Source organism: Mus pahari, chromosome 3 (genome assembly GCF_900095145.1).
Source record: "Mus pahari chromosome 3, PAHARI_EIJ_v1.1, whole genome shotgun sequence".
Lineage (NCBI taxonomy): Eukaryota > Metazoa > Chordata > Mammalia > Rodentia > Muridae > Mus > Mus pahari.
This window is the reverse complement of record NC_034592.1, coordinates 58,287,826-58,309,252: the sequence shown is the minus strand read 5'-3', so window position 1 is coordinate 58,309,252 and position 21,427 is coordinate 58,287,826. Positions and strand designations below refer to the sequence as shown.

General features: G+C 45.5%; 1 protein-coding gene across 2 annotated transcripts in view; it reads right to left on the bottom strand.

Annotated features, from left to right (window-relative positions):
- Rapgef4 (Rap guanine nucleotide exchange factor 4) overlaps positions 1 to 21,427 on the bottom strand; it is a 290,360-nt gene that overhangs the window by 17,092 nt on the left and 251,841 nt on the right. For both annotated transcript variants that reach the window (XM_021194039.1, XM_021194040.1), the window contains 9 exons: positions 17,793 to 17,943; positions 15,834 to 15,922; positions 15,102 to 15,132; positions 14,805 to 14,883; positions 14,263 to 14,409; positions 11,963 to 12,060; positions 6,721 to 6,846; positions 6,136 to 6,314; positions 2,108 to 2,198 (listed from right to left, as the gene is read on the bottom strand). In XM_021194039.1, the coding sequence (XP_021049698.1) occupies positions 2,108 to 2,198; positions 6,136 to 6,314; positions 6,721 to 6,846; positions 11,963 to 12,060; positions 14,263 to 14,409; positions 14,805 to 14,883; positions 15,102 to 15,132; positions 15,834 to 15,922; positions 17,793 to 17,943 (991 nt within the window). The remainder of the gene's footprint in view (positions 1 to 2,107; positions 2,199 to 6,135; positions 6,315 to 6,720; positions 6,847 to 11,962; positions 12,061 to 14,262; positions 14,410 to 14,804; positions 14,884 to 15,101; positions 15,133 to 15,833; positions 15,923 to 17,792; positions 17,944 to 21,427) is intronic.

Genomic DNA, 21,427 nt, shown 5'->3' with positions numbered 1-21,427 from the left:
TAGCAGCAGATACCTTCAATCTAAGCACTCAGGAGGCAGAGACAGGTGGATCTCTGTGAGTTCCAGGCCAGCCTGGTCTCCGAGGTGCCAGTCAGGGCTGATTACCCAGGACCACATATTGACAGACCTATTTGGATTAGATTCAAACACTCACTGATTTTCGACCACACCTCTATCATCCCAGCTCTCTCTTAACTTAGCCAGCGTCTCAGACAGAGCCAAAGGCAACATGACACTAAACATTTCTCTGTGGCTCTCAAGACTAATTTCTAAGTACACAGCGTTTCAAGAGAAGTGTCTTTTTTTTTTCTTTTTTCTTTTTTCTTTTTCTTTTCTTTTCTTTTCTTTTTGTTTTTTTTTGTTTGTTTGTTTTTGTTTGTTTGTTTGTTTTTCTCTGTGTAGCCCTGGCTGTCCTGGAACTCACTCTGTAGACCAGGCTGGCCTCGAACTCAGAAATCTGCCTGCCTCTGCATCCCAAGTTCTGAGATGAAAGGCGTGCACCACCAGTGTCTTGGTAGTGGCCATAGCCAATCCAGGGGAAGGCTAGCAACATCAGCAGCCATTTTTGTTGTCACAGCTGCAGGGGTGGGGAGGTGGGGGGGTGGGAGCAATAGGAAGTGCTTCTGAATACAGTGGGCGTGGCCAGAGAAGTTAGTTCGGTACCCTACAGCACACAGGCAGTCCTCCACCACAGGGACTGGCCAATGAGCTGTCTTCTTCGATGACAATAAACTGGCCGGTTAGTTGACTGCACCCTCTCTAGGGGCCTCTGAGGCAGCCCAGGGGGCTCAGAGGGTATTCCATCTCACTGCCAGGCTGCTGTTGTGTGGAGCCACCATGGGCCCTCAAAATTCTTTAGAACTCTCCACCCCCCACCAACTGATTTGGACTCTGTGTGGGGGCTCAGAAGCCAGAGATCCCCCACTGGGATTCCAGACTGGGATGTGCAGACTCTCAGAGGGGAATCCTAGATCTCTCGAGACTCCAGGTAGCTTGGGCAGTGAGACACGGGCACTACACAATGGCCTCACTGCTTATTATTGGCACACCAACTCTGTTCTCTCCCTGCCTGGAAGCCGATCCAGCTGCGTGGCTCGCAGGCCTCTCTAATTCCCTCATGCCTAAATTCAGGGGATGAACTGCTGTGTGCCGCATCTGCCGGGAATTTTAAGAGAAATTTAAGACAGGAGGACTTGCAAGGACCTGCCCTATAAACAGTGGAGTTATTTAGGAGAGTCAAGGGAAGAAAATTGTTTCAGGAGGGGAATGGGCAGGGAAATAACTTCGCAGGGAATGCAGACTCAGACGGCTGCTGTCAAGCACCGGGGCAGAGTGGGTCTCAGCCCTTGCCCTCGTTTTTTTCTGCAGCCCCTCTTACACATGCTTGTGTGCATTTGTCAAGAGTCTATTTTTGTGAGTATGTTCTGTTAGAGTTTACTGTTTCTTCAACCATGCCACAAAGAAGAGGTTAAGCACATTCCAAGTTCTAAGCAAATGACACGCGAAGGTGTCTTTGAACCAACCATGAATCACTCATCCTGTTTGTCTCAGACATTCACAACACACCTGTCTCACTTTAGCTTCAAAGACAGTCCATGTCAACTGTTGCTCCTCTCTCAGAGGGAAGAGTCACCAGGTGGTTATGGGACATACTCCGCTTCTCCCAACAGCTGGCCTCTTCTGGACCGTTTCTCCCAGAAGCAAAATGACTACTTGGATAAAAGGGACCCTCCACCCTCTTTCACTTAGAGGTAAGGCTCAGGATAAAAGCAATAAGCAGACGTTTCAGAGACAACTGAACCAGTGAGCAAAGTGACCTTTGTAGCCAACTGAGCAATACGGTAGACCTGGATTTAGGATTATTTACATCGTAGTGATGGGAAAGCTGAGGTTCCCCCCCACACACACACACCTGGACAATGTGTTATTAAACTCTTACTCTGAGGTAACTAGAAAAAGGAGACAGGCTGTCTCCCCCTAAGGGTCCCCACCTTTCGCATTGTTATACCAGCGTGAGTGCTGTTTCTATAAAAAAGCTCACTGGTGAGCCCGTGTTTTTATTCCCAAGGCAAAAGTCCCAGCTGGGTGCCAGTGGTGGCTTTCTTACCTCCCACGTTAGTGCCAAGCGGCTCACGGCCACGTTGCTGAGTCCCATGACGATGGCGAAAAAGGAATTTAGATTTTTATACTCCTTGCAGCTGAAACACAAGGGGCACGTGGTTAACTGGAATTGCCGCTTCTGAGCAAGATTTTTTTTTTTTAAATAAGAGTTCTATTTTCTGATATGCATTAATATTTATCAGGACTCGTTTATATGAACTGGCAATGACAGATTTAAGGCACTGCTGGAGTTCTACTTGGGTAACCATGCTCTGCGGCTCGACAACCCACACTGGTTTTAGAAAGTTGATAGTTTTGGCCGTCGAGGGTTTGGTTTTGAGAAGTCATTTAAATTCACCTCCCCTAAGGGTTGTTATTATCATCTTAGATTTGCTAAATGCTGTGGTGAACCTGGAAGGGGTTGGGGAGGCGCATCCCGTGGGGTTAGAAAAGGGCAGGGAAAATGATTGGAGAACTTGAGACCTGGAGGTGGGCACTGTGACCTGGCAGGCAGGAAGGGGTTAAGGATGTCACAATGCTGTGGCTACCCTGGTTCCTCTATGCTCTATTAGTGACACTAAATTGTTGAAAAATATCAGCTTACAAGGCCTGGTCCTATGGGCTGGGCATTTGTTTGAAGTTGGGAGTTATCACATCAATAACAAAATAACTGTATTTTTAGTTTTTACCGATATTGGTAAGGTTGATAATTTTGAGTCTGTGTTTATATCATTATGAGCATTTGCAAATCTAAGTTTGAGAATGAAGCACTTGGATTAAGCCTAAATTCTTATTAAAATGGCAGTGTTATCTCAAGTATTTGGTACACCTGATGACAAATGACCACAACCACACACACACACACACCCTAAATTCTTCATACCAGGCCCCTGAAAAGGAAAAGCATTCATTTCATAATAAGCAGACAACTTTCTCCACACAGCAATATGGCTATATAAGTTGACTGCTATCACAAATAAATAATGTCTGATCTGTGCTCCAAATGCAAGGGCACCCACATTCATAAAAGAAACTTTACTAAAGCCCAAAGCACGCATCGCATCCCATACAATAATAGTGGGAGACTTCAACACCCCACTCTCAGCAATGGACAGATCATGGAAACAGAAACTAAATAGAGACACAGTGAAACTAATAGGAGTTGTGAACCAAATGGATCTAACAGATATTTATAGAACATTTCATTGTAAATCAAAAGAATATACCTTCTTCTCAGCACCTCATGGTACCTTCTCCAAAACTGACCATATAGATCGGTCACAAAACAGGCCTCAATAGATATAAGAAGATTGAAATAATCCCATGCACCCTATCAGATCACCACAGGCTAAGGCTGGTCTTAAATATCAACGAAAACAAAGGAAAGCCCACATACACATGGAAGCTGAACATTGCTCTATTCAATGATAACTTGGTCAAAGAAGAAAAAAGAAAAAAAAATTAAAGGCTTTTTAGAATTTAGTGAAAATGAAGGCACATCATACCCAAATTTATGAGACACAATGGAAGCGGTGCTACGAGGAAAACTCATAGCTCTGAGTGCCTCCAAAAAGAAACTGGAGAGAGCATACACTAGCAGCTTAACAGCACACCTGAAAGCTTTAGTGTAAAATGAAGCAAATTCACCCAAGAAGAGAAGACGGCAGGAAATAATCAAACTCAGGGCTGAAATCAACCAAACAGAAACAAAAAGATCTATACAAAGAATCAACAAAACCAGGAGCTGGTTCTTTGAGAAAATCAACAAGATAGATAAACCCTTAGCCAGACTAACCAGAGGGCACAGAGACAGTATCCAAATTAACAAAATCGGAAATGAAAAGGGAGACCTAACGACGAAATATATCTTAAAGTAATTCTTCTGTTTGAAAATATCAAAATCATGTTCTACAAAATAAAAGTAATAAATAATGTTTGAACAAACATTTTTGCAGAAGGCTCATCGAATGGTTGCTTTGGCTGCTCATATTCAACTCAAAGAGTAGCAACGAGCCGTTCTTCATATGTCGTGGCGGTGGGGAAATGCACTTTAGAGGAGCTATGGTGGATCGACTCACACACGAGAAAGCAAGCAAGGATGTCACAATGCGAGGGTAGTGGCTCCCAGGACAAGGGTGGCATCTCCGCGTGCTCGGCTGGCCTTTGCCTTGTGCAGACTTGGAGATAGTAAATCCAGAGCTGCAGACCTGCTCCATCTCTAGCTTTGCCTATCACTCAAGGCAAGCCAGGAGATGACTTTCTGTCTCCGTTTTGTCTCCTATGAACGCAGGACTGAAGTACCTACCCCAGCTCTGCCTCTTCAGTTTTGCTAAGCTCCAGTCTGAGCCAAGAACTTAAAAGGAAATGCTGCAGCTTTTCTAAAGACAGCAAGCAAAACAGATGCTATCGTCTACCTTAGTGGGCCTCAACCTTCCTAATGCTGTGACCCTTTAATACAGTTCCTCACGTTGTGGGAACCTCCAACCATAAAATTATTCTGTTGCTACTTCACAACTGTCATTTTGTGAATTGTAGTGTAAATATCTGATACGCAAGATTCCTGATATGTGACCCCCAAACGGATTGAGACCCACAGGCTGAGAGCCACTGGTCTACAGGCTTCTGTCTGTTCTCAGAGACTCAGGGTTAGCAAAGTCCAGAGTCTGTAATAACTGGGTTGAGTGAACAGGTTCATTGTGGGACAGCAGCCTCAGCACAGGGCTGAATATGGTTAAATAATCGGCTAATGTGCAGGAAAGGCCAAGTCTGCCTATATAATACAGTAAGAATCAGAAAGATAGGGGATAATTACCAAGGCAGAAACAAACAAACAAACAAAACAAACTCCTGGGTGCTTTGAGAGCCTTTTCTGTGTTGCCTCTGTAAACTGACAGGCAGGTCCTCTCTCCCTTCTTGCTGCACTTGGCACCAGCAGGCTAAAGGTGAAGAGAGAACAAACTCCCTGTGATGGGAAAGCACACCCTGTCATAGTTTCCATAATCCACTCATTCCAAACACATGAAGGCATCTGCTCACTGCACAGAGGCCGTCCGACCGACCGTGCTGCTAGGGAAAGTGGCTGCATTAAACCTCTCTTCAAACAGCCAGCTTCCCCAAAGGCAAGGCAAGCAGCACGTGGATTCAAAGGATCTGGTATTCTATTGTCCCCTCGAAATCTGGCAAAACAACTCAAGGCATTTGGCAAGCCGGCTTCTATAAAACACCAAGCCGCTTTCCCTTCTTTGTTTAGCTCTGGAAATCAAGAGAGTGTGTGGGATCTGAACTGTTTGGCTCAAGAAAACGCCTGGCTGGGGTCGCTCATTCTCCTAACCTCCCCGAGCTCGGGCTCTGCATTTAGAAAGGGAAGGAGTCTTGCAGCACAAGCCGCATTTAGCTTTTTTATTTTTAGCACTGTGGTGATACCAAAACATGGAAGTAAACAGGAGGTTGTCAAGCATATCTAAATAGCAGGAGAAGATTAAATTCATGTCAGGGAGAAACCTAACTGGCCCCTGCAGTAAATAAATTGTTTCCCAAGAAGTGCTTTTAAATAGAATATTTATAAGATGTTTGCTTTCTCTGATGTGCATGGAGATGATTTCCTAGTGCCAGGTTAGCTGGCCTGTATGCATTTTACTGATTTTATTCTGCCTGAGCTGTGAGCTGTTGTTCCAGCATGTTCTACTGCCCTCTACTGGTGAGAACGTGTTATGCGCCACATCGGCTTCAAGAGCCTTGCAACCAAAGTTTCTAAAGGAACTTTTGTTGACTTCAATAGCATTCTTCAAACAGAGGAGAGGGAAAAAAAATCTGAGGAGTTCAGAGCAAAACACACACCCCTTTTGACTCCAGCATCAGTACTACAAGATGTTAATTTATGTACTGATGTTAACTATTAAAAAGCTAGAAGACATTCTTCTCTTTCAAGAATGCAACTGCGGGTTGTTCTTATTCCGTTTCTCTTTGTAAGGTGTTTTCCATGAGAGCAGAGTGCAGAGACATTTTTATTTTTCCTCCAAAGTTAACGACACTTACTGAGCCGCTATCTTGATAAATTTTTTCAAAAGCTGAACACGTTTGCTGAGCTGGGAACAAAGGCAGATCTCAGTGACAACCCAAAACTGAATTTCATTAAATCTCCTCAGGAACAAATCCAAGTTTGCTGTGGTCTTTTTAAAATTATGCCTTCCAAATGTGTGGTAGATTAGCTCCAGCTAGAACAGAAAGGAAAACAATTTTACTTATTTGTTGGCTTTTAAATCAAAACGCCAGCCTGGCTCCTCCGTTTGTCAGGAAAGTGCTCTATCAAGCAGCAGATGTGAATTCAATCGCTAACCCGGATGCACCTTGTCATATAGATTTGAAGGGCTTTCGTGAAGCTTGTAGAATATATAAATATAAACTAGGTGTTATTGGCTTAATAGACTCTGGAAGACATAGCATAGCATCACAGAGGTTTTTTTTTTTCTTTAATACTTAAGGGTTTTATAAGCTCAGCATGCGAAAAACCCATCATGTGGTTTCCATATGGTAGCACACAGAAACGTGGGTAGAGTCAGGCCAGCAGGCTTCACTCAGAATCCTATGGAGCCCACGGACTCTCCTTGCTGGGCGCCTTACCTCATGCACACAGTTGAAGAGTTCCCAATCGTATGTTGTCATCTGGTATGCCAGGTCTTTCGAGCTCATCAGTTCAAATGTTCCCACTGTCCCCGTGGTCGGGCCTTCCTGTTCTGGCAAGGGAGTCTGGGAGTGATTGTGAGAAACTGGATCAGAACCACAAAGGGACCAGCACTTAGTGCCAAACGCTTTCAGGGGTTCTTGATGTTGGAAGGGACTTAGGGGATACTTTGGGGCATGTTTTGAAATGTCGGTTTTGAGGTGAGAAGTGCCTTTGCCACTTGTGGTACTTGCCCAGAGGCCATCTTTGTCATTACCATCATCAACCATCACCAATTATCAACTGTGTGGTCACCGGCATCGTCACCACCACCATCTCAACTGTGGGCCATGGCAAATAAGGGTGGGCAAAGGATGAGCAGGGATCTCCTGTGCCTGGGGACTGGCACAGGGGTGGGGTCCTGGGGATTGGCGGGTGGGTACCTGGAAACTCTTCCTTTTCCACGATAAAGATAAAAATGGAAGATGCTCTTGGAGACCTTCCCCTCATGTTTCCATAGAAAGTATGATAAAGCCAAATGCTAGCACAGGAGTTTGAATTTCTACCCACTCTACTACTTAACTCCTGGCGGTGACTGAGGTCAAGTTGCCACAGCCACGTCTTCACACACCACCTAAAGTAGTGAACCAGTAGAGAGCTGTATGAACTGAGTCTACACAGGATTTCCAAGTCCTCAGCCTGGCCTGAGAGCTATTGGGTTGAGAATGTTATTTACATGTTTGGGGGCAAGACTAGTCTCTGCTACTTTGACCAAGACTCTCGTCAGAAGTTTTCTTTTGGTTCACTCATCTCCTTCTGTGTTCTAAGAGATGCTCTAGAGTGTTTTAACTTTGTCAGACGAGTGACAGAGGGAGTGTATAACATACCTCAATACTTATCTGTAAGACTAGGAATGGATATTTAGGAATGGATATATATGCACGCACGTGAGACATATAAAGAACAGTTGCCACTATGATGCTAACAGTACTTGGATATTCAATACCCATGTCACATGGCTAGGGACGTAACTCTCTCTGGCTAAGCACTTTGCTGGCGTGTACTCCATTGGTGCTCCAATCCCAGCATTAATAAGAAAAGGGGCTCATGTTAGAAATCTTACGATTATACGGATTTCATCAGCATCTTCATCACCGCTGTATTCAAGGAATGTCCCCTGTGTTCTAGACACCCAAGAAATAGCATGCTCAAGGTTTAGGTGGCTCCTGCACTGGGAAGTTCATCTGTGAGCGGAGCTATCAAGTTTACAGTGTAATAAAGTCTGTGTCCATCAACGGGCGCGGTGCAGCTTGTGAATAATTACTTGCTGGGCTCCACTGGCACATCTGGAGACAGAGTAGCAACAGACCAGACTACTAGGTACATAGACAAGCAGGTGGAGGCACCTGAATGGAGCTTTTGAAACAGGGAGCCTACTGGGAGTCAGTGTGTGTTGGAGGATGAAGAGAAGCAGCAAGCAGGAGGGTGAGACAGGCTTCTTTCAGGGTGGCTCATGCTTATGCTGGATAGCAAGGGTGAAAACGAGGGAGCTTTTAAAGAGGGTCTGAGTACTAGATTAGGAGACGGTTTGTCACAGGACAGATACTAGATCACGTTAGTGCCGGCTTCAGAAGACAGCAGACTGAGCATAAGCCCCACTGTAGCAACACATACTTGGTATGATCCCTTAATCTTTTGACTGTCTGCAGTTCCAGTAAATCAGGGTTATACTACCCAAGTTGGCAACTAATACTGAGGCTTGTTAAGAGGATTAAATGGGAACAATTTAAGTGCGGCGTGTAAATCCAGTCCTCTGCACAGGAACGTCCCCTCTGTCCAGTTAGGTCGATTTCCAGAAGGGTTGGACTGCTACAAATGCACAGGAAAGTTGGTTAAGGGCAACACTAGGTTAAGAGCTGGATACGGATCCACTCTGTAGAGCACAGAGAACAGGGCAGAAAGCAACAATTCCAAACAGAACCGGTGCTGGTGGGCAAGTAGCTTATGGAATCAGCTGAGGATGGTTCCAGCCCGGGGCAGGTCTTCAGTAGGTGAAGCCCTTACATTCCTGGTCTCAGGACAACGTCTCAGGTCAGCCGGGCCCTCTGTGGTCTCTCTTCTCTCCTGCAGCTGCTTCCCACTCTGCTCACTAAGTTTGCTCTCTTCTTGAGGACGGAGTATCTCTATCTATCTGCACCTCTAGCACTCTGCTGGAGGTTTTATGGTATCTCGTAGACTGGACTGATTAACCGAACGACTCCTACGGAGATTTCGACACTATGAAAGATGGGAAGCCCTTTGGGGAATGGAGGTTGTATTGTCATTCCCACATCCTTCCAGAGGTTCAAGACGTCCCTGTAGAATCTCAGCTTTCACGTGAGGGGGGGGGGTGAGCATCAGCAGGAGAGCCTTCCTCTGAAATGGGGGTTTTACATATGCAGCCTGGACCCCAGAGCAAACACTGCCTTGAGCCATTTTCCTGTGAAGATGTCCTGCTGGCCAGGTACTGCAGAGCTTATGTAGGACCTGCACAGCACGGGTGTCTGAGAACTGACACGTTCCCATCTCTGGAGCCCTTTAGGCCCCTCCTCAACCTCACTGAGAGATGAGATCTTGACAAATGCTGAGGGAAGGCCATCGGAAGAATGACAGTACCGTGGTCCTAGTCCAGAGACGTAACACATCAAAAGGGGGTGCTAACTGTCAGTGTAATTGCTAAGTGACCTACACCCCCGCATGCTGCTTGTGCTACACCCCCCGCCTCTGTAGTGCAACTTGTCATAGTGGGTTCCCTCTGATGACACACTGGCTCCTTGAGAAACATGGACTACGAAGGGTTTGTCTTCGAGACTGTCCCACGGCCAGAAACATCCACAGACTGTGGAATGATGTGGCAGGAACTAAATAAAAGACTTAGGAACCAGTGAGTGGATAAAAGCAGAGCCAAATTGCACTACACTGAAGCTCTGCTGTAATTGGCTTTGTACTAACATTTCTACTCAAATACAAAATTTCAAGGGCACAAAGCTCTGGAATGCACGCCCTTCTGCAGTGGGAGCATCACTGGGCACTCTGCTACTTTTGGACGACACAATTTAACACTGAGACTCATTTTCTTCTGGGAGGCTTGGGTTACTCTCTTCCTAATTTGACTGTCATTGCCATAAGGACAGACGCTTCTGGGTACTTGTCATGCTGGCTGACACTTGGTAAGTGTGTGGTGATAGCTCGGAGGGCTCGGTCAACATTCTGCCCTGTAGTCACCCTCTGGACAGCTCTTTCTAGAAAGATGGTTGTCAGAGGGATGTTTTAGCAAGCCCAAGAGGGAGCTTCTGGTAAGGTCTGCCCTCTCCGAGCACAGAGAGGTGCACGGCACCCCCAGCGGAGAGGCTCATGTCCAGGGTCCTCACTGCCAAGCAAATTCCTTCCAACCATTCAGGCCTTAAAATGGAAGATAAGCAAGAGCCCAGAACTTGGAAGGCTGCAGGATTGTGAGCAATAAACAGAAGCTTAAAAAGTTAGTGTCTGCCCTCAGGGAGTTGGAGACAGTCCACGCTCCTAACTATCCACCCCCTGGCTCAACCCAGCAGCCAAAAACCGGCTGGCAAGAGAAGCTAACACTTCACCCGGCACCTTCGATGGAACATCTAGCAACACTAGCTGTCTAAGGCATTACTTTCCAGGAGAGGGTGTGCGGACTCACAGCGGTTTTTGAATGTTATATGTGCACGCGTGATATGTGGGGAGGGGAGAGGCTAATGCCCTCTGGCACCAGTGGAGGTCAGAGGACAATTTTGTAGAGTCACTTTTCTCCTTTGGTCTTTATGTGGTTAAAGCCCTAAATGTTGAGGGATATTTATTCAGAAAGCAACCAAGGCAGGTGATTAAAGAACCAAAGAAACGCAACAAGGCTTGTGACTCTGTGCTGATCTTCCTGTGCTGGTTCTAAGGCGAGTTGGGTGCTCGGGGCTTGGTTGGGGGAAGTGTGCCACATTCGTGAAGTTCTTACATGAAAGCAAAATGGTAAGCCGGGCGTGGTGGCACACGCCTTTAATCCCAGCACTTGGGAGGCAGAGGCAGGCGAATTTCTGAGTTGGAGGCCAGCCTGGTCTACAGAGTGAGTTCCAGGACAGCCAGGGCTACACAGAGAAACCCTGTCTCGAAAAACCAAAAAAAAAAAAAAAAAAAAAGAAAGCAAAATGGTGCCGAATGAGCTGTCCCCTGGGTCTGGTGGCACATACCTATGATCCCAGCATGTGGGAAGAAATAGTGAGACCTAGGAGCTATAAAACAAGACCACATCTTAGAAAAAAAAGAAATGAATGAACAAAAACCCATGGCATTCCCTCAAGCAGAAACCAGAGTCCTGATCAGGGAAAACACATCCCATCAGGATGCAGTGCTGGGTGGGAATCCAGGCTGTCACAAGGGCTCTGACGCTACGCTTTAACCCAACTCCCTCCTAAAGTTCTAGCAAGACCTGTCTATAATTCACTAAGAAAACAGTTCTCCCAAGATGGTGGTGCAGTTCACCTCTCGCACACATGTTTTCTTTTGTTTCCTTACAAGGGAAGCCTGTGTGTCCAGAGACAGAGGAAAATAGATTCGTGAAACTAAACTGGTCCTGTGGCTTCTAAGATCTTCTAGTAGCTAGTCAATCCCACATTTCATTTTTAGAGGATAAACAAAAATGAATGTGTTTCTTCTTCACAGAAGTTCTGAGTGGCTGGGAACAAGTGTTCTGACCTCTGGTGTCTCTATGATAATCCAGAGGACATGTTCAGGGAAGAGCCCTTCTAGACCCATTGGTGGCTCTGCCATGGGTCCTCACTCAGGGGTCCCCTAAGGATGACGTCTCCCTTGCTTGTGATTATTTCTCTTCTGATCTGAGTATTCTTATTTTTAACACTGACACTGAACTTAAAGACATTTTAATGAAAGGAATCCCAACCAAGACGCTGAAAGCTGAACTGTGTCCCCGTAACAGCGGTACGGCTTGGATAATTTCCACAGAAGATTGTCTAAAGCCTGGAGCATCATCTTCAGTGAGCATCTGAGGCTTTCCCGATAGACCACGGTGTAGAACAAGCCACACAGCAGTCAAGAATTTTTAGCAACCAGCCTCAGTGTGGCCGTGAAATTAAGCTGCAGACAAGGTTTTCTGATTGCACACGGTGCTCTGAGGAGGCCATTCACTCTTACCAGTGAGTCGAATTGCTCTCTCGGGCAGGCAAACAGGCGTCCATTAATGGTGAGCGTCGTAAATACTGAAACATCATTAGGTTTGAGCACCACCTTTTCTGTGAACATAAAAAGCATGAGATTGCCTATTAAATCCATCTGAGATTTGCTGCACTGCCCTAATCACACCAACAAATTGCCAGCTTGGTGAATTACCGGAACATGCAATGCGACTGCATAAAACACCGGAGCGAACGGATCCACTGAATAAAAAAGACAGCACTTGAGCATATAGCCACAGCACTCAGGATGGCATCAGAAATGACCACACAACAGGAGCAGGCACACCCAAGGATCAATTTGCCCAGATCTACTCTGTCAACCATAATTATTTATAAAGTCCACACAGTCAGTCAGACAGCAAGTTAGGTTTCTTGATGGTTACAATGCCTGGCAGTTTGGAGATAGAAAGGTCATTATTAAAAACCTTGGGGGTCACTTTAGAGATCTCACATGATTTTTAGTCGCAAAATATCTTAAAAACAAAACACTTGTGCCCAATATGGAAGCTAATAGCATAAACTATTTTAAAGTACCTTTCTATATTTTATAAATCAGTTTATTGAATATGTTTAGTATTTACTACATACCAGACATTAGGGACACATAAAGAAATGATAAAGAGAGATAAAACATAAACTAAAAATCCTAGTTAGCACAAAGGGATAAGGGGATAAGAAATGAGTGTGTGTGTGTGTATGTGTGAGAGCGTGTGTTTGTGTATGTGTGTGAGTGTGTATTAGTGTGTGTGAGTATGTATGTGTGTGTGAGTGTGTATGTATGTGAGTGTGTTTGTGTATGTGTGTGAGTGTGAGTGTGTGTGTATGAGTGTGTATGTATGAGTGTGTGTGTGTGTGTGTGTGTGTGTGTGTGTGTGTGTGTGTGTGTGAGATGGGATAAGGGCCTCAAGGCACAGCAGGGAAGAGGGCTAGAAAGTTATGTGTCAGGGATTGTAACCATCAAGAAACCTAACTTGCTTTCTGACTGACTGTGTGGACTTTATAAATAATTATGGTTGACAGAGTAGATCTGAGCAAATTGACATTAAATTAAAACTTTAGATGGTACATCGAGGGGCTGGCTTCAGTGGCACATTATCTGCTAGGTGAATGTCCAATGTATTGGGATGCCTAGGGGAAGGATGTAATAAATGAATCTCAGAGGCCATCCTGGGTCTGGAGCAACTGGCACAAAATAGAAGGAGAGGTCTTGAGAATCCATCAACCACTTTAAAACCCTGCATCAGCAGAATCATCCACCTTCAGACAAGGCGGAAACACTTCGCTCCGTTCCTAAAGGATCCCTTTCAGGGCTGTGGAGCCATCACTGGGGAATTCACCTAACGGCTCCTTCCTGAACCGTCTCTCTGCACTGTGGGTGAGCACTGCCCGGACCCCAGCCACCGTGGGGTGCAGGTTTCCTTTACTTCCCAGCTCCTCCTGGCCTGGAAGCAACCCATGAGCACACAGTGTGTCTAGTTCATCCTTTTCTGTCACTGCTACATTCAAGTGGTCAGGCCATACAGATGTAACGTTTTGGGTAAATAGAGTCAGGGAAGAGGAAAGGAATTTTAGTCCCAGGTTGGGGAGTGGAGTACCCCTCACATTACTAGAGCAGCTGAGCTCCGCTGGCTCTACTGGGTAGTAGGACACTGTCATCGGTTGAACAGAACCAGCTCTTAACCCCCCCAGCTGCAGATATGTAGGCACCTGGAATCTTTGCTTGTCAAACTCCAGGCCCCCTAAAGGTGCACCTTTCTCAGGAATCTGAGGCCCAGAGAATTTCTTATGGTTCCCACTGAAAGAGCCCCAGGCTGACACAGCTGCCACCCATAAATCACTTCTCACTCCTCTGTGTGGGAATCTGTACGTTAGACATTTCTTTCTTTCTTTTTAATTCTAATCCTCCCTTTCTTTTTAAAAGTATTTACTTATTGTATGTATATAAGTACACTGTCACCAAAAGAGGGTATCAGATCCCATTACAGACAGTTGTGAGCTACCATGTGGTTGCTGGGACTTGAACTCAGGACCTCTGGAAGAGCAGCCAATGCTCTTAACCACTGAGCCATCTCTCCAGCCCCATGTGTTAGACATTTCATAAGCCTGCCTCTTCACACAATATTTCTGTTATCTCTGGGAGCTCACATAGCCTCCTTCTGGGTCACCGTGAATGATCTCAGTTACTCCTTGCATGGTTTTATTGGCCAAGATGACCTATTTCATTTTTTAAAAGCCTACAATGCTAATCTAAGCTGTTACCTCCTCCAGAGTTCATCTTGACGATGATCAGGCCTTCCCCAGAGCCGAGTTTGTCGGCTACTGCGCTGATGACTTCCTTCACCGAGGCAGCTACGGGCACACGAATGGTCGTATAGGTGTGGTCAATGCAGTAGACCTTGAACAAAACTGCAGAGACGGTTGACAATGTGAGAAAGTGGTCTTGGCCATTCAAAGAAAAACATAAGCCATGCACAGTACTTAGACATCTGTGGTCATTGCCTGGGCAGACTCCCTGCTCTGCTGGGGTGGGAAGAGGACTTGGTGCTGGGCATCCAACCAAGCCCCGAGAGTTCCCACATCCTTTTAAGAGATGCTGACAGTTGGGGAGAGGCAGTGCCATTGAGGTTTGGGCAAGCATCTCAGCTCTGTCTGGGTATCAGACCCCAAGAACATAACTTATCAGTAGACCAAGGAGCATACCCAAGGGCAGTGCTTTGGTAGGTTCAATGCAATGGTTTCCAGGGGGCAGAATTTAGCCCAACCAGAAATATTCCACGGGAGAGATTGGAGAGGTTGCTCACCCTCATCAGAGCCACGAATAGGCTGACGCTTCTGGGCCCTCTCGTCACCTGTGTTGAACTGCTGCAAAAGCACCTTGTGCTGTAAAAATAATAAGCACATGTGTGTAACAGAGAGTGACTAACAAACCATGACAACTTGGAGAAGATGCATCCGAGAAGCAATTAGAGCCCCCAGAATGAAGCAAATAGATTTTGTGTGCACAAAGGAGACATGGATTCGGTACACTGTAATCCAGGGCCTCCGGATAATCTCCATGCTAAGGGTGCGGACAATGCTGGTCTCTGAAGAGCCCTCACCTTCTTCTGTGGAGCTTTTGCGTCTTCCGAGCTACAAGAAGTAGAGAAAGCGCACTGTTGAAAGCCGTTGCTGTGTTCTTTCGGATTGCTTTTTATTTATGTGTCACTTTAATCCTACGTTAGTCATCGAGATTGCACAGTCTCTCTGGACAGCAATGGGCGACTCCCTCATTTTAACAGTAAGAGGCCAAAACACAGGGAAGCAGCGAAGCCACCAGCTCTTGTCACAGGCAGATCCGGAGCAGACCTGAGGTTAAACGCTCTGGCTCCTGGCTTTCAAAGTCAATCTCATAATATACTCACTCTCCAGTACTTAATTTAATAGTCCATTAATGGGAAACCCCCAAATTCAGTTCAAGGACAGGAATATTTGCAATGGACAGCTTTAGCAGCAGTGAATGAATTTCCCATATAGGTAACTGTCTTCAGATGTACTCAAACACCATAGGCTATTTTACTGCTGGGTTGTCTAAGAGACTCATGCCTCTAGACCTGGGCTTGTCAAAGGCCTCTCGATACCTCTCTATAGCCTGCTATGGCATCCAGGTCCTTCTGTTCATCTCGTCTCATTGCTACCTGTGCCTGGGGCCCGTGACACAGATCAGAACAGATGGCTAATGGCAGGCCGGTGCTAGCCATTTTTGCAGGCAAGGACTTCTTCGGAAGGTGTTCTAATCATAAGGTAGGCACTTGCGTGATGAAAGTCCCCCCTAAAGCAAAACCCCTGCTTACATTTGCTTGACAATCTTCTCCAGCTCTGGCAGCTGTTCCTTGAAGGCAGCCATCATCCGTGCATCATCCGATACAGACACATAGAACTCCTGTAATCGGCAAAGGTCACAGCATCTTAAGAACCGAAAGGTGCACAGCTCTCTAGACAGCAACAGAGTCATGAGACTATGCCATGCATGCTGCTGGCAGCCCCAGACCATAGTTTCTCGGGAAGAAGGAGGTGGAAGGGGAGGAAATGGGAGGGGGGGAGGGAGAAGGGAGAAGAGGAGGAAGTAGTTGAGCATTTACATTCAAAATTGCTAATGAGAAAAAGGTCCTGGAACTAGATAGGGGTGGTGAAATGACTGTGTGAATTGTGTGTTTAAAAATGGCTGAATAGTAAGTATTACGTTCTTCACATTTTGCCACAGCAAAATTAAAACAATAAACTACAAGTGGACTCATGTAGTTAGTGTGAAAGAACATAAAGTGTCAGGTTTTGGAATCGGTCGCTTTGCAATCTGCACTTCCAAGGCATCTTTAAATTAATTTCTCCTGGGGAATTTTAGATTTATTTTTCACATTACTTTAGAGTTTTTCACTTATTTCCTATTTACCGCTGGCGTGATTGTTAACGGTATAAACACAGAGCCCTCAACCGCAGGCTTGTGCTACAGTCCCATCTGATGCTCCGAGAGCTGAGCTGAGCACTAGTAGTGACATCAGCACCTGTGCCCATGTCTCCCAGGAGCGATGGCCTCCATGGAGAGCAATGATGACCGTGACAGTCACAGGGAGGGGCCCAAGTCAGCACATGGTCCCAAGCTGCCATATTTCTTTACTCCGTGAATGACTCCCTTCCAACCGCAGTCCACCTTTCTTGATGCTTCATCAAAGTTCACACAAGTAAAACGGAAGCATAACCTTTTTTTTTGGAAAATTAATTTTAGAGCAAAGTCTTATAAATTTTGAAACAGAACCACACTGTCGCCTGCCTGTACAGGAGTGTTCTTGCTCAGTTCCAGATGGGGGAGTGAGGATGGTTGTTCCCTGAGAGTCATGTTCCATAGTATCAGTTACCTGAAATCAACTTCAGTTTGGAAACACTACATGGAGAATTCCAGAAATAAATAATTTATAAATTTTACTACAGTGTATTATGGTATGTTCATATCAGTTATTGTAGTTCACTTCCTAGTGTGCTGAACTGACAAACTCCGTTCTGAGTAGATATGTGTAGGGAAAAAAGCAATATACAGAATTTGGTTATATTGGCAGTGCAGGTACTACCTGGGGTCTTAGAATCTACCCGTGAATATTAGGATACTACTTAATCCAGGGTCAAAGGCCAAGGCCCATGCTGCAGGGAAGCAAGTTAGCTGAGCCGGAAGCGGTGTTGACCAAGAAAATGGTGTCCATTCAGAACTGGCCCTGGCTGCCTGGCAAGTCCTCATTAAATCACACTGCCTCTCAGCAGCCAACCCCAGCCACCATTCACCCTAGCGCCCTTACTCCTAAGAGAGTAACTGGAGACACACCCACATGCACAGAAGTGTGTGCTGTACAGTTATTCCAGCAAGGAGAAGGCAGAAGAGTGTGGGCACAGATAAATGCTTTTGTGGATAGCTGCTGATGGAGTGTCGGGACCTTTCATTACAAAGAACACACTGATGTGGGGAAAATCTTTACAGGGCTAAGTAGAAAAAAAAAAAAAAAAAGAGCAGCCTGCAAAATGCTGGGTACTCACGCGACGACAAGTCTCTCAAACATGCAAAGAACACAAGAGCAAGCCATAACACACCACGAGGCGCCACTCACAGAGCTGGAGTGGCAGGACAATGGCTGAGGTCTTCCTTTTACTAAATGTACCTGACTGTGAACATGCTAACATGGTCTAGAACTGGCAATTGCAGAGTCTCTATAGGATTGGCTGTACACCCCGTGTTAGTGGACAGAAGGATATGAATGACCCCCACGTACCTCCAGGAAGGCCATGGCCACATCATCTTCTTGGAGGAGATCGCCATACATGGCCGCCCACTGCAGAACCAAGCGGATGACCCGCCTCTTGTTGTTGAGGGCATAGTCCATCCTCTCCTGTTCTGTACCTTGAGAAGGCTGTGCGTGGTAAGTACCAAGGAGTCAAGGAAACCACAGAGCTACTTCCCGCCCGTTTCACTCGTGCTACGTGCAAGGGTGGAGAATAACAGATCCCAGCTTTGGACTTACGCGGTCTCCCACATTGGTCCTCAAGGAAGCTTCCCATCACAGTGCCTGAAGCACACGCGTGCACAGTGTTGGTGACTCCTGCTAGCTGAGGAGTCAGACTGCAGACTGCACAGACATGACAAGGATTCCTGCAAGGTCCAGCCTCAGCTCTCATTCCACCTTCCTGGCCTCTACCCCACCCTCCAGGACAGTAATGTGATTTCCCATTGCTTATCTCTGGGTATTTTGCCCCCTCCTGTTGGTCCCCTTAATTCTGCCCATATCATTACAATCCTTCTTTGCATGAATTTCAATTGAACTCTTCTGGGTGGGTACCCCGTTCTGCTAGGGCCATGGCTGGTGCAGTGTTTATATAAACACACCAGGAGGGTGTAGATGAACTCACTCTGCATTAGGGAGCCCCTAGTGAGCGCTTCAGACCCTCCTTATACCACATCTTCATCTCTTATCCAGAGCCACTGCCTACTTCATCATCAATTTGAGCACATGTGGCCAGCCATCTTAAGTTCAAGCCTGTGGGGCTTGGGGGTGATGTTTGCCCTGTGTTCTATACCATGCCTAGTGCTGTGAGCCTCCATGGCAAACTTCTTATTTATTCATCAACAGAATTCAACACTTAACTGAGTGTCCGCTGCACGTCTAAAGCAAAGCGTCATACTGCCATTAACACTCCTGTGTAGACAACACAAGTATTTTAGATCAGCCACGCTTTTCCTTTTTCAGTGATTTATAGGCACTCACATCATGGTCACCTAGTTCATAAAACAACTTAGCATTTATAGTTTATGTTATAAACTGTGCAAAAAGGACTTTGGTGAAGCTCTATTTTAGCATCTGGCGACAAAAATGTTGTTTCCTTTCTAAAAGTGGGCAAATCAACACAAAAGGAACATAAAAGGCTATGATTATCTAGGGAGAGGGCACGGTTGGTTTTGAGTCCAAGACTCCCGACTCTGGCTTCATTCCCACTGAACAGCATTCCTGAGCCGTGTAGCAAATAACAAGACCAGCCTCGTCTGAGCTGACAGCCGAGGCTTAAAAGGCACCATAGAAAACTGCCTTGTGGCAGGGCCGTACTCGAGAGCTAAAGCAGCAAAGGGCCATTCGGAAAGAACTATAAATAATCATGATCAAGGCAAATGACAGAAACTTAAAGCAAAGGTTTACTACATGTAAATGGGTTGCAAAATGGCTTTCATAAATTGAGCACGAGATTCATAAAAAAAGGAAATTGCTCAACCTGTATTGCTACAATTCTCTCTGAGCTTACAATAAAAAAAAATAAAAAAAAAGAAAAGAAAAGAAAAGGGAAGACAGATCACTTTATGTGAAAATTATTTCTTTTCTGATTAACCCTTTGGTCTCTTGCTTATATATATGCATAATTCTGTTTTTCTTTCGTAAGAACTACAATACCGGGCATAAAGTTTTGTGACTACTGTATCCAGCAGGCAGACATTAGCACTGTCAGGGGTTGCCTGAAACCCAAGTTCTGGTTGGCTCAGCAGAGGAGAATCTGAGCCTGCGTTCTTTGGTTCCCACTGTCCATTGCTTTGATTTGGAGTGAGTCACCGAGAACTACAGACTTCTTCTGTTTGCTCGCCTGGGGAAGAGGTGAGATGAGACAGCTTCCAGCTTCTCTTTAGATGTATTTATTAACACTAATTAATGTAAGGCCGACTCAAAGAGAACTGGGTACCACAAACTAACGTAACAAAAGTACACTACCTTCTCGTGGTCTCTGTTGCTTCATTTGATGCAACCCTGTGTTTTGCGTGGTGCTATAGTTTTCATATGGCGTGTTCCCACCAAGATTCATGTTTGGGCTTTAATTCTTTAATGCAACACTGCAAGGCTATGTCTTTAAGGGACACTGATGTTTTTGTTGAGAGACGGTATTCGTTCTCAGGAGTGGATTGGCGCTTTCTAGAGTGGATCGTTAGACAACATGTGGGCTTCTTTCTTGACTCTTTCTTCTAACGTGCCCATAGCCCTTGTTTGGAGAGGGATGGTGCCCCCAGCAGACCCCGAGGAGATACACCTCCTCCCCTGCACTCCCAGCCCCCACAACTATGAGTGATACATCTCTTTTCTTTATGAATGACCCCGTGTCTGGTGTTTGAGTGCGAGGACAGAGAATAAATCCAGACACATGGAAACTGGGTTTAGCTCAGGCTTTGGAAGGTTCTATTCTAAACTTCCATTTCTGGAGTCAGCAGAATAAAGAAGGGATGGCTAAGATGGAAGCATGGGTGTGGGGTTCAGACAGCTTTGGTAAGTGTGAGGCAGGAAAGCTATGGGCTCTAAGTAGAATGGGTTTTAAAGCTCCCACTATGCCAGGCTTACTCTGGGTTCACTTTATACCAGCTATCATGACTTTAATCTGTGGTCATAGTATATATTCCCAAGCCTTCTCCTCAACCTGGGCTTCTCTCTGTCTACTTTGCTAGAAAACCAAGTGATGATGTCTACTAAAAAAACTTTTTGATGGCCTTATTCTGTGAAAATGTGAATATATTTTTGAACACGTCATATTAACTTTAAAAGAAAATCACACCATGCCCTGACTAGCTGTACAGTCGAGAGTCTTTAAAAAGATTTCATCACACATGAAGTATGCTTTAGAATCACTTAAAGATGGTGAAACCATACAAAGGAAATGGAGGCTTCTACTGAGCTGGTATACATGGTGGGAGACCTTGCCCTAAGTTTAGAAAAATCACCTCGAGAGGAAATGAGGAAAGCGATGATTTTCTTTTTAAAAAGATGCATTTGTTTTTGTTTCATGTTTATAGGTGTTTTATTTGCATCATGTGCATGGAGTACACAGTGAGAACAGCAGAGGGCATTGGATTCCCTGGAACTCAAGTTACAAATGAACTGCCTTGTGGGTACTGTGAAATAAACTCAGTTCCCCTGCAAAAACAACCAACACCCTTAATCACTAAGCCAGCCACACCTCTAGCCTCTTGATTTGGTTTTTAAGAGGCAACTGTATTTTAACGTCAATTTGTGAACTGTTAAAGAGAACTCCAAATATTTTACAGCTATGTGGGCAAAGAAATCATTCAAGCTGAGTTACTTATTAATAAAGACACTCCATAAAGTAGCTATGTAGAGGTAGGGATAGGCTGGGCCTGGGTCCTTCCTGTCTCTTGGAATATTGCATTGGATAATACGCCGAAATGAAGGAAAGAGGAAACTGTGCTGGCTGTATGACAATGAAACAGTCTGGAACACCAAGTTGGCACCAAGGGTGTTTAATTCTGATCAACCAATGATCTTTACTGGGATCGAGGAAGCAAACTCAGGTGCTGGTTGGGCAGTATCGGCAGCATGTCTGTGGCTAATCCTCAGGGTCTATATAATCCTCACGTGTCAGCACC